This window comes from Mucor mucedo, assembly GCF_025094135.1.
Source record: "Mucor mucedo strain NRRL 3635 chromosome Unknown EV154scaffold_99, whole genome shotgun sequence".
In the NCBI taxonomy this organism is placed as follows: Eukaryota; Fungi; Mucoromycota; class Mucoromycetes; order Mucorales; family Mucoraceae; genus Mucor; species Mucor mucedo.
Genome location: NW_026252383.1, coordinates 142,175 through 155,272, shown reverse-complemented (window position 1 = coordinate 155,272; position 13,098 = coordinate 142,175). Strand labels below are relative to the sequence as shown.

Genomic DNA, 13,098 nt, shown 5'->3' with positions numbered 1-13,098 from the left:
GGAACCACTGATAAGGACTTCACCTTCCATAGTGGGAATATTGTTTGCATGCAATAAACAATATACATAACCGTCATGTGCATTACTGCATACGTTTTTTTCGCGGATAACACATTTAATCACATCTCTGTCTAATTCGGCTTGTAATCGATCCTCCTCGTCATGACCTTCCCCATCCTCGAAGAAATTGATGGTTCCAACTTTACGAGGTGAATTGGGAACGATTAAAATATCTGTATTGGAGCCGTGTGTTTGTGGATCGGCGAAATCATACCATTGAATGCTGATGTTTTGGCTACCGAAATAGATTTTGTTGGTGGTGTCAGAATAGACGACAGAAAAGATGTCACGGACGTCATGACATGATTGGATTAGATAAGCGCATTTTAATGTTTCTGTGTTCCAAACTCTGACAGTACCATCACATATACCGTAATCTTTTACATATTTAATTTGCAGGCTTTACACTATCCTAAGAGTGGGTTCATACGTTAGTTTCCTGATGTATGTCTGGATATATTGCTATAAAAAGCTACGAGAAAAGCTTCGTCTGACGACACAGTTTCTTTCGAATGAACTTTGACCAAGTAAGGCATTATTGAAACAGGTCAATCGCAAAATGGATGCTATCGGGTAGCTGAGTGCAGATTCTCGTACAAGCAACGAAACATTATGGCTTGGATGAACAAAAAGAAATCAAAAGCGATTGTAAACTTGTATCAAGGAACAAGGTTCTCCTCTATAGATTCACTTTCCATTGAGTTCTGCAAATGTTTTCTTCTTCATTTTAAAAATAAAAGCATTGAGTTTCAAAGTGAGAAAAGGTTCTTTTATTTTTAAAAAAAAAAGAGGGGAATATCCAAGCGTGCATGATTAAAAAAAAAAAACGACTTTTTTTTTTTTTTTATTCTATCACTCTATCATTCCTAGGCCGTTGGGCCTTCGGCTTGCCCATGCCCCTATGCGGCTATGAGCTCACTCAATCAGCGCCGCAGCTGGAAACGGCACTGACAAGCTTACTTTACCTAAATATTTTTTTTTCTTAATAGGACAGCAAAAATTATACAAAGCTCAACTTGTGGTTACAAAAATAAAAACTTTTTCTCCGTCTATTTTTTTTTTTTTTTTTTTTTTTTGCTCTTTTCTTATTAAAGTTTAAACAAAACATATAATAAAAGATCATAATACTCAGAAAAATGGTTTACAGCTGATTTTTGTATAAGATTTATATCTTTTTTTGCTCAAGAAGCTACAATTACAGTGCCTGAACAAAAAAAAAAGAGTGCATGAAAACGGACCTGTAATGTTGGCCGGGAATTGACAGTCTCTGATCGTAAGATGTTGATTAGAGATATATTTAGACTGGTTTCAGGCTGTAGCTTGAATAGAGATACGTTTTCTATAGTGTATTCTAACGGATTACGTCACAATGAAGTCGAAGTTTCTGATATATGTCTAAGTTTAATCCCTTTTGAGTCAAACTGGCTTATCCTGCGCTTTATTCTGAAAAGGCTAATAACGACCAAAAATTATAAAATGGAAAGAACTATTGTTTTATTATTGCTGTGTAATTCGTTAATAAACTCAATTGAGTTACACAAAAGATCTTTTAGCTAAGCTCAAATTCTTCACAAGGATCCTACTTAAGGAGAGCTAGGTACGACGCCTCTTCTTCAGTATTAAGGAATTTGAACCAGGGTTTTCTTCAACTCCTCCTGTACGGTCTTCACCTAATTCAGCTTCTGCTACTTCTTGTGGTTCACCTTCTACAACCCATTTTCGATATAACCAGTTATCTTTCGGTCTTTGTAGAAACAGTTTGATGTCATTAGCATGGACGGGGCTTGCAACCATAAGATGCCCATCCGAAATCACATACACGTTATTAGGTAATTTTCTTTCAATACGGTACGGTCCAATCCACTTGCTACCCAATTTCCCTTTGCTTATATCTCCTACTGTATGATTGAGTACCATTACTTGGTCACCTAATCTAAATGATCGAACGGACACTCTTTTAGCATCATCATAGTTTCTAGCTTGAGTTTCTTTGATAACCACTTGTCGCTTTACAGCTTCTGATAACACTGAATCATTCAATTTAATAATTTCTTCCAATCTTTCTTCCAACTCTAACATTTCATAATCGATTTCTTCATCTACGCCTTCTTCGATATTATTAATCATGGTTTGATCCTGTATTTTAGTTGTGTTCATTCTACTTCCGGTCTCCATCAACAGAACATCTTCACCTAAGTCCTTGATTTCTAGACAATCCGCAATTCCTCTGGGTTGCCGACCATGCAAAAGGAAAAATGGTGTGAATCCGTGTCCTCCATATACGCTGGTCCTGACGACATAACTAGCTGCTGATAACCAAGTAACCCAACTTCCGGGATATTGTGCACAGATCTTCTTTAACAATAATTTAAGGGTTTGGATTACTCTTTCAACCTTTCCTTGTCTCTGAGAATGGTTTGATGGACCTAACGCTAGCTTGATCCCATATTTAGACACCATTCTATCGACTATGACATTAACAAAATGCGTGCCTCCATCACTATACACAGTTGATGGGATACCGAATCTGCAGATCCATTCGTATAATCCAATGACGGCTATATCTGCCTGTGCTGTTACGCATGGGTGACATTCTACCCAACCGGTGAACATATCTATCAATACAAGTACATAGCTAAAGCTTCCAAAAGACTGTACGTTAGGCAATACACAAAAATCCATCATTATTTCGGTCATAGGTCCGTTTAGTGGTGCAGGTATAGACATCATAGGTACCACTGGCGCATTTTTAAGAGAATGGGCTTGACATATGTGGCATGTTTTAACGTATAACCGTATATCCTCGTAGTAATTAGGCCAGTAAAATTTTCGACTGACGTTGGTAAAAGTTCGAGCTATTCCGGCATGCCCTGAGAGCCAATGATCATGTATATTTTCTATTACTTTTCTGACTTCCGCTTCTTTAACTAAGATTCTGTCACCATATTTCTCGTCCTTCTTTCTGTAAATACGATCGTTCTCTCCGATGTAATAATATCTAGCCATGGCTCGTATTGCATTCCTTTCCTTTAGCTGGATATTTTCTCCAAAGGTTAAAGTGTTCAAAAACTGATACAGACATCGATAGCGCTCCTCCGATATTCCATGGAAAACGTCATCGTTAATCCCTCCACTTATGACATTATACACAGGTAAGTAATTATCTGTAATAATTTCTTCAGAAGTAGGCATTTCCATTAAACCTTCCTGATCAAACGGCATTCTAGATAGGCTGTCTGCATTCCCGTTTTGAGCCCCCGGACGATAATACACCGAAAAGTCTAATTCCATCACACTAAGCAACCATTTCACTACCCTCGGATTGGACTCCTCCTTGATTTTCATTAAATGCCTGAGAGATTGGTGATCTGTGATGACCTTGCATTTATTACCTAACAAATAATACCTATAGAATTTCAAGAAGTAGACTATAGCCAATAGTTCCAACTCCCATATTGCCATTGTTGTTTTTTCTATACCTATCAATGCCCGACTTCCATAATAGATAGGATGTAGGATGTTACCATCATCTTCATCAGCCTGAGTCAATATTCCAGATATAGCCTTCTTACTGCTATCACAATACAGAACAAATTCACGGTCGAATCTTGGGTGTGCTAGAACAGGCTCGCTACTCATCATTTCCTTGCATTTATCGAATCCCTTTTGCGCCTCTTCGTCCCAATTAAATTTGACGTTTTTCTTTAACAGTTTAGTCATCCCGCTAGTAACCTCAGAAAGCTTTGGAAAGAATCTTCGATAATATTGGATGCCTCCTAAAAAGGTTCTCAATTCCGACACATTCCTAGGTCGAGGCCATGACATATATCGCTCTACTTTGGAGTTATCCATCCTGAATCCATTAATTCCACACATGTATCCCAATATCTTCAGTTCCTGGTATCCGAACTTGCATTTCTTTAACGACATGGATAGACCCACTCTTTCAGCCATACACAAAATTTTGTCTAGTTGCTGTACATGCTTCTCAAAATCTGAACTGTATACCACACCATCATCCACGTACATCATGAAGTAGTCAAAGAGTGCTTCCGAAAACGTCCGGTCCATACATCTCTGCCACCAAGCTACACTCGAATGCAATCCCATAGGCATTACGCACCATTGATAAATTCCTAGAGGGGTAATAAACGCTGTATACTTTCTTGAATCCTTATGTACCGGTAATTGCCAAAATCCTTTTAATGCATCCATGATAGAGAAATATTTAGCCTTGCCTAATTGGGTGAACAACATATTAATATCAGGTAATGGGTAAGGGTCTTTCATTGTCACCGCATTTAGATTCTTATAGTCAATGCATAACCGATATAGATCCTTGGTTTTAAGCCCTGGAGCAGTAGAAGTATATCCTACAACATTTCCATCTTCTAGTATAGCCTGTTTTCTTCTCTTGGTATCACCGACTCCAAATTTCTGTCCAATAAGATGTTCCATGTTATCTTCTTCTAATGAATCTTCAGCCTCTTCAATGAAATCTTGGATAGTGGTGTTGTAAATTTTACTACCAGGCACTTTCTTGACATTGGACAGCGAATTTTTATTGTCTGATATTACAAATGGCTTGGCTTTTCCTTTGAATTGTATCTTCTTCTTCTTATGTCTCTTTTCTATATCCGAAGGGATCAACACCGTTCCAGCAGCCCATTCACTATTGGGGTCCGCAGCCTCGATTTTTCCAGTGCGCAATAACTCCTGTAGTGTTTCTTTAAGCCATAATTGAGCGTCATGTGGCACAATGTACGCACGAGATCGTTGTGGTTTCGCATCAGGTTTCAAGTCAATAATGTAAGGGTCAGTATTTAATGTTTTTATTTCCTTAAGTGAACTAACAAATACGCTCTTATGCTTATGTAACACATTTAAAATCTCCCTTTTTTGCTCGGGCATTAATTCGGGGTTGATGTCAAAATCACCGCAATCTATTTCTTCAATAACAGGTTTTTGCTCGGTTTGCTTGACATTGTTGACCTTCTTTACACTGTCATTTTTATTGGACCATTCGCAGACAACAGACGTAACATAAGACTGCATGTTGTGGTAATAGTTATTCTTGCTGATAGCTTCGGCAGGTAGATAAACGGGTGCGGTGGAAACGGAAGGCATAGCTTGGTCGCGTGGGTTTTCCATCATTTCTGCCAGATACTCTTGAATAACCTCTACCTCGGTAACTACATTTTTTTTGTCTTGATACTCTCCATTGATAATTTATCGTCGCCAGCAGGAGTAATTATTCCGATAGCATCACCTTTCTTTATCATTACCTTTTTATTAGTTGCATTAGCAATAACTGTTTCTGCTACTCTGGTGGTATGGATAATTGTCGGGCACAACATTACGCCATTTACTGCACTGGCATATGCAGGAACAAGCATGTGCACCATCTTAGTATTATCTAAGACTGTAGGTTCCGCGTATCTGAGAGCTGCGATGCTAATCTCCCAAGGATCCAGAATCAAGTCCTCATTCAACTTCACTATTTTGTCACCACTCTCCCCACCTGATAATACTATCTGCATTATTCTATTGCTATTACCCAATTTTGACGCCGTAGGATTTATTCCAGTTCCCTCGTGCGTATCGATAATAATTTGCTCTACTACCACTTCACTGTCGTCTTCATCTAAGATTTCGAAAATCAATTCCTTACGAGATACATCTAACATGGCGTGTGCTCCTTCGAAAAAATCAATACCCAAAATCAGGGGGAAGTTATCTAGATCTGCTACGATAAACGTATGGCTGACTTCTAATTCCACAGAAAACAAAATAGCAACATTTCGTATTAACCCCATGGCGCTTTCCTTAGCCCTTCCTGCAAAACTCAACGATAGTCCAGGCACTTTTTCGATACGATTTTCCCATTGTAACTCCTTGACTACTTCATACGGAATAATAGAGGCATTTGCACCAGGGTCCAATAGCGCATCGTAATCTCCTTCACCTATAGACATTTGAACCACTTGGAGTTCAGTACCACTAGCACCCGGATTGTTACGATCTGTGAATGATTTTGTGAAAATCTGATTTCTTTGTACAACATTATGGATATTATTGTCTACTTTCCTTACGGGATTGACATCAGCTAGCGTCGCCGTAGCTAACGATGATGAAGCATCGCTGGGAGTGGCCAATGTCGGTGGCACTATTGTTCCACTAGTAACATTACTAACAGATTTATTACTAGCAAAACCTAAAGCTTCTTTCGCTTGTTGATTGTGAGATGGACACAAGAAAAGGAATTCCGCCAAAGGAAGGGTCACCGTCAAGGACCTCAAGTATTCCGCAGTGTTGAATTTTTGGTCCAGTTTACCTTCTTTGTTGATCAATAAGGGATGTTTCTTAGTAGCTTTGTTTACTTGAGATGGCCGTGGTAATCCTTGAGCTAATGCTTCCTTGTCTAACAACGCTATCTCCTTCTTTCTAGCACGTGCTTTAGCTAGTTGGATAGCTCGTCGTGCACGTTTCTGAGTCTCCCATTCTTCAGCGGATAACATATCAACGTCTTGTTGCTCAGTTTCTCCGTTTACTGCATTTATAATATTTGTAGGATTTTGTTCACTGGTTAAGGTGATATTTAAAATTGGGACACCGTTACCTACTGGCGGTGTCCTTCCCGAAAATCCTGGTTTTGTGCTTGAGTTTTTCTTGGCTTTCTACATCCACTAGCTGTGTGATTCTCATCACCACAGTTACCACACGAGGACGGACAGTTTCTTTGTATATGGCCTTCTTCATTGCAGTTGTAACATACTCGAGATGAAAAGGATCCAGAGTTAGTGTTGCCGGTCACTGAGGATCGTGGAACTTTCAAGGTATCACCATTGCCTTGAGCTTGTTGATTAGCTACTTCTTGAGAATTACCATTGGATTCTTGCACTCTTCCATTATTGTTACGGGGAGCGTAAGTGGGCTTTCTAACATTCTCACTACTAGATACATTGTTAATCTGTAACATATTCATGTTTTGTTGTAGCTGAAAAAGCTCCCATTGCTGCTTGATGGTGTGTAATTGTGCGGTGTTTACGTTATAAATATCAAATCCATTACTGTTACTAGCGGTACCATAGGATGTATTACTTCCAAAGCCGTTGTTCATCAAAGGGGCCAACGAGACACGTAACTCTTCTCTCATAATCCAATCTGCTTGAGCTAATTGGGCTCTCAAATCTTCTAATGAAGTAGGTGCCGCACGTAAGTTCCTTTGAGTTACCAAATTTAAATTTTGTACCACATCTGCAACTAAAGTACTCTCTTCGTAATTCTCTGTTTTGTTAAACTTCTTGAATAGATTTACTTTTTCTTTAATATAATTAACTGCATCTTCATTAGGGCCTTGCACTCTTCTATTGAAAGCCATTCTAAGCCTGTACTTGGTGGCGTTAGTTAAAAAGTGATTGACGAACATGTACACAAAGGATCCTTCTTGATCTTCGGAGCCATAAGCAATGTCTGACCAACTCGTTCTGCGAAACCATGATAAGGCAGTATCTCGTAAGTGAGATCCAATCACAGCGATTTTCTCTTTGTCCTGAGCACTAGTAAGAGAAGAGAATGTGGGTAGATAGGATATTTGTTCTAAGAAGTCATAAATACTTTCACTTGTATCTAGATATTCTCCACTGAAGGGGATAATCATAGAACCTTGTACACTATTAGTTAAATAAACAGGCATTGGACCTGGATACATCATAGGCATGGGTTGAGGGTACATTCCATACATTGTCGGGTTACTCATAAACTGATTGTTCATGTTGTAAACTTGGGTTGGGGATGCTTGGTTAGTGAGATTTTGTTGTTGAACCTGTTGTAGGAACTGTTGAAACTGTTGTTGTTGTTGCATAATATTTAAGACGAGCGGTTGTATTTTTTTACGAAAGGATTGTTATTATTTAAGTCAAAGCGCCCAGCTACTCCACCATGTAATGTTGGCCGGGAATTGACAGTCTCTGATCGTAAGATGTTGATTAGAGATATATTTAGACTGGTTTCAGGCTGTAGCTTGAATAGAGATACGTTTTCTATAGTGTATTCTAACGGATTACGTCACAATGAAGTCGAAGTTTCTGATATATGTCTAAGTTTAATCCCTTTTGAGTCAAACTGGCTTATCCTGCGCTTTATTCTGAAAAGGCTAATAACGACCAAAAATTATAAAATGGAAAGAACTATTGTTTTATTATTGCTGTGTAATTCGTTAATAAACTCAATTGAGTTACACAAAAGATCTTTTAGCTAAGCTCAAATTCTTCACAGACCTATAAAAGCGGGGATAGATTTTTTTTTTTTTTTGAAAAGCAGCTTTTCTTTCGTGTGCTTTAAAATGCCATTCTTCATACAAACAACATCGCGTAATGTCCAAGAAAGGTCAAGCAACACAGCCTTACACTTTATACAACACACAAATATAAACTATTTGTGTCCACTTTATGCAAACTATATTCGACTCAAGGAAAGCCATTATAGCTTTTATTGGCGCATTCTTTTAGCCCAAGACAGTGAGTGCTTTAGCCTACCTGCTTGTAACATGGACTTTTGACGACCTGAAAAGTAAAGGTTAAAATTGTCTTGCTAACAATTTCTTTTTTCTTTAAAGAGCGATTCTTCCAAGTCAGAACTTTTTATGATTACCATAACAATTTTAAAGGTGGATGCTTCTTTCAAAGAACCACTTTACAAAAAAAAAAAAAAGGATCTGCAGCAAGACAACCATTCTTTGTAACAGTAATGCCATCAGCACATGGGTTCAACAGCGTTTCTACTATACTGCATAAAGCGTGTACAGTAATGGCCAAGGAAATACCCTTTAAAGATGATATCGCATTGACCTTGTTGAGGGTATCATACCCAAGGAGTGTTTGAGAGAATTGCTGAAGACTCATCGACAAATTGAAGCTTGAGTACTTTTCGCATAAAAAAAAAGTGAAGGTGAAGTTTCTCTTATAAAAAGTAGCGTGTGCGCTGAGGATATCATTATAAATTGATACCATCGTAAGCTTTGTGTATTCCATCGTATAAAGATATTCACTTTCTTGATGGTGTGCTTCTTTTGAATTTGAGAGATGAGGCTATCAAATTAGATGAATTGCCTTGGCTAGAAGTGCTTATTGCGCTTAGATTTTAGATTTTTACCAACTTTATATTTAATGTGCATGATTTAGCATTTGCTTCTACAATATCTCCACACTTGAATGTATCAGAAAACCACAAATTTTCAAGACATGACAACTCTTCTTTCAATAAAAACCAATTATTGGAAGAGCGAGCATGTTTCTAGAAAGGGATTTTAAAAACCATTTTGCTTTGGTCACTTTTTTTTTTATATATATTAACGTCTTTCAGACTTAACTTGTCTTTGGAATTTTTAAACGTAGGTACACAAATTTTGTATTATGCACGGAACGAAAGCACCTATTTTATAATGAACAATTTTCATCAAAACGGACAATTTCCATATAAAGAATAATTAGAAAATAGAGCTTTGATATCTGTCTTGCTTCTCCAACTTACCCCGAATTAGACAAAAAAATGCAGCTTGTAAGAGTTATTCAATAAGTTTACTACATTTTAGATGTTTCTGATCCTCAGAATTTTGACATGTGCAAGAAGAATCATAGACTCACATTGATTAGGCCGCGCATGCTTTGTAAACAAAATAAATAATTTCAGGTCAGGCCCGAAGTAACAGAATTTTTCATAACCAACATAGTGTAAACCAGCTTATGTGTTTTACAGCTTAGTTTCAGCTTCTCGTTTGGACTTTACCATAATACTTCTGCGTAAAAGATTAAGATCAAACCAGATTAAAGGCAAAAGAGCGATGATAGAACTGTCAAAACAAGTACAAATAATGCAATATACATCTATTCGTAGTTACCATAATGTATTTTAATTGGTTATTCTTGTTTTCAGGTCTACAGAACAGCCAAATCACATGTCTTACGTTTTGACCACGTGCACTTTGGCTGTACCTTAGGAAAATTTCAAACTGGAACAAGTTACCTATCGAGATCTTGACCGAGATCATTGATCTTGCTTTGGGCAATGATGAAACAAACACATACAATGCATGTTAATTTCCAAACACTGGTATATGGTTAGCCGAACTATAATCTACAGGAATGTAACTTTACGCGAAATCAGCCAATTCGAGCTGTTTGTTACAAGCATGTTCAATTCGTCCAGCGGTCAATTAGTCAAACAGGTTGAATTGTTATTCGATGACAAGCACCAACTGGAGCTCAACTTGGGACGATTATTCAAATCATGTCCAAATATCACCTCTCTGAAACAAGCAGAATTAAAAAAAGGTTCGTTTTATGCCAAATTGCTTTTGGAAGTCTTGACCGGAAGCGGAACCAAGCTAAAAAGAATGCCTGCTTACGATTTCACACACCCCCATACTGTTCGTAAATATGGGCATGCAACATATGCGTTGAAAGATACACTGGAACATATACATCTTTGTGATTACTCTACGACCAAGGCCACCTTTAAGCAAAATGAGACACTAAACCAGCTGCCGATATACAAAAATCTGAAGTCAATTAGTTTTGGACTGGCAAATCATAGCAACTTTTTCGTGGTCTTGGAAAAGCTACAATATTGTTACTCCTAAACCTCTGTATGCATTTTCGCTTCATATGACTATAATGGTGTAGAAAAACATCTGGGCATTGCAGAACCTTTTCATTTGCAACCTCTCTTTAATGTCCGGTCTCTAAAAATAGGCGAAATGCTGACAATCAACTCCACACTTACACAGTACGTTTTGCATTTATTCCCAAACGTAAAATCATTTAAATACGCTGATGGTGATTCAGAAGATATATTCCACCAGAATAGTGTTCAACAATCATCCCCAGAAGAATGGGAACGCATGAATACACAGGGAATAGAAATACATAATGAACTTTGGATACAATTCTTGACGTTAGTGGCCTCAATGACAGTCTGCACGATACCCTTCCTGTTTGTAAAGGACGTTGAGGTCTTTTCCAAGGTACCCAACTTGTATGAAAACCTCCATATAATAATGGATGAACGGACATCTGAACTCGATAGGGACTTAAAAATATATTATGGCATCTTTTACAACACCACTGGCAAAAACAATATTCGTAATATGCATCAAAAAGACAATTATGCACGCCATATTGTCTTGCATTCTGACAGAAAAATATGCCTTGTTGACTGTCCAAAGATAAACGCGATCAAGGCTCTTGGGCCCAACTTAAAAGCATTGGATTTTGATGCTGGTTCACAAGGCGATGTAGACATACGTTTAGATGCAGATATTGAAAATTCGGTAGAAGGTAATCTGTTCGATCTTATTTCGGATTACTGTCCTTATTTAGATACATTATGGGTTGCAGACAGCACATTCCATCATAAAAAGCAACATACTGTCAAGCCAATCCAATCTCTGGAACGGATCAAATTCAGATATTGTAAATTTGATGAAGACTATCTGTGCCAGCTGTCTAGCCGCTTACCGAGCAGGCTACAAATTGTGGCTTTTATTAACTCTTCCATACGCAATAAGGAATTTGGCATGTCATCACTATATGATGTGATTAATATGCCCAATACTTCTTTTAGTACTCTGTTGTGGAAATCAGAATTTTATGATGATCTTTATGATGAACCCGATCTCAAAGACAGGGAAATATTTTATATCAAATTAACAAAGAACAAGACTTCGCCTGTCTTTTATAAAATCTCCACAAATAATCAACTGGCAGTATCTTCGTTTTTAGAATTTGAAACTTCCAAGGGAAATAATATAGTCCAAACTATTGATATACGTTGTTTTGATATCAAAATGTTGGCAATCAAATTACCATTCCTTCAATCCCTTCTTCGCATAGAAGAACAGCCCATCATTTGTGACGACAAAAGTTATATGGACTTACCTGATTTTAGTTTGTTCTATTCCGACTTTTAGATACTACTAAATAAAATCACTTGTCGCTTTACAAATACATACCAAGACTTCATTTTGTGCTCTATATAAGGCAGACGAACAGACGCTGGTGTGATTTTTTGCACAGTCGCTTTCAACTAAAAAATGTCATTCAAATAAGAACCTTAAACAATTAACTATGTCTTTAATATATTTACGCTGAATCAATATTATTGAATACGACGAGTATTGGGTTTTGGCCTCGACTGTGGGTTCACCCAACGAAATTCAGGAACTGAAACAAGGCCTATCATCTTTTTCAAATGTTGTCTCTATTAAAAACTACCAATCTTATGTCATAATTTTAGTTGTAGCATAAAAATTCCTGCAATTCCAGGTTTATTCATAATATATATATAGAGTTACATGATTGATTTAATCTTCGGCTCTGTCGTATTTGGGTACGATTCACTTATGAATAATTAAGCAAATCGTTTAAATAAATAAACCATGAAATTAAAACAACCTTTGATGTTGCATATCAGCGTACGCCTGTATACTGCTATACAACTTCTCCTACTACGAGTTCATACTTCTATATTAAAGATTGCATGATTGGCCTAAATACGATATACGAATGACAGTTAAGTGCCGAATGTTATACCACTGAGTTACGATATCACCGATTGAGAAGAGAATCTTCTCAGATCAAATCAAGAATTATAAGAAAAGAAACTTAATATTAATAGATCTCTCAATGGATTAGCTACCCAGAGAGAGAATAGAACAGCTATAAATATAAATGGTTCATTTACTTATATATTGATATAATTATACTGCTGATAAAGAGTATAAAGAAATAGGGATGAATTAATGGATACCTAGCTTCTACAACGAAATATACAAATATCGATAAGACATTTTATATTTGGGATCGTAATTTATTCATTACAAAGATAATAAATAAATGATCAACTATTATGTTCTATTGCCAATTACACTTGACAAACAAGTATGCATCTATTACAGTAACCGTTGCATGATCCGAAAAATAGGTGCCTTGTAATACTAAAAATTTATTAGTATACTCGTACTCCCGATCCACCGATATG

The 13,098-nt window shown here is 37.2% G+C and overlaps 1 protein-coding gene across 1 annotated transcript; it reads left to right on the top strand.

Annotated features, from left to right (window-relative positions):
• Positions 1 to 10,150: 10,150 nt before the first annotated feature.
• On the top strand, positions 10,151 to 12,028 carry EV154DRAFT_484773 (uncharacterized protein; the record flags this gene model as incomplete). The annotated part of the gene is made up of 2 exons (XM_051598687.1): positions 10,151 to 10,631; positions 10,743 to 12,028. The coding sequence occupies 2 exons, from the start codon at positions 10,151 to 10,153 to the stop codon at positions 12,026 to 12,028; spliced, it is 1,767 nt and encodes a 588-aa protein (XP_051454206.1).
• Positions 12,029 to 13,098: the final 1,070 nt, after the last annotated feature.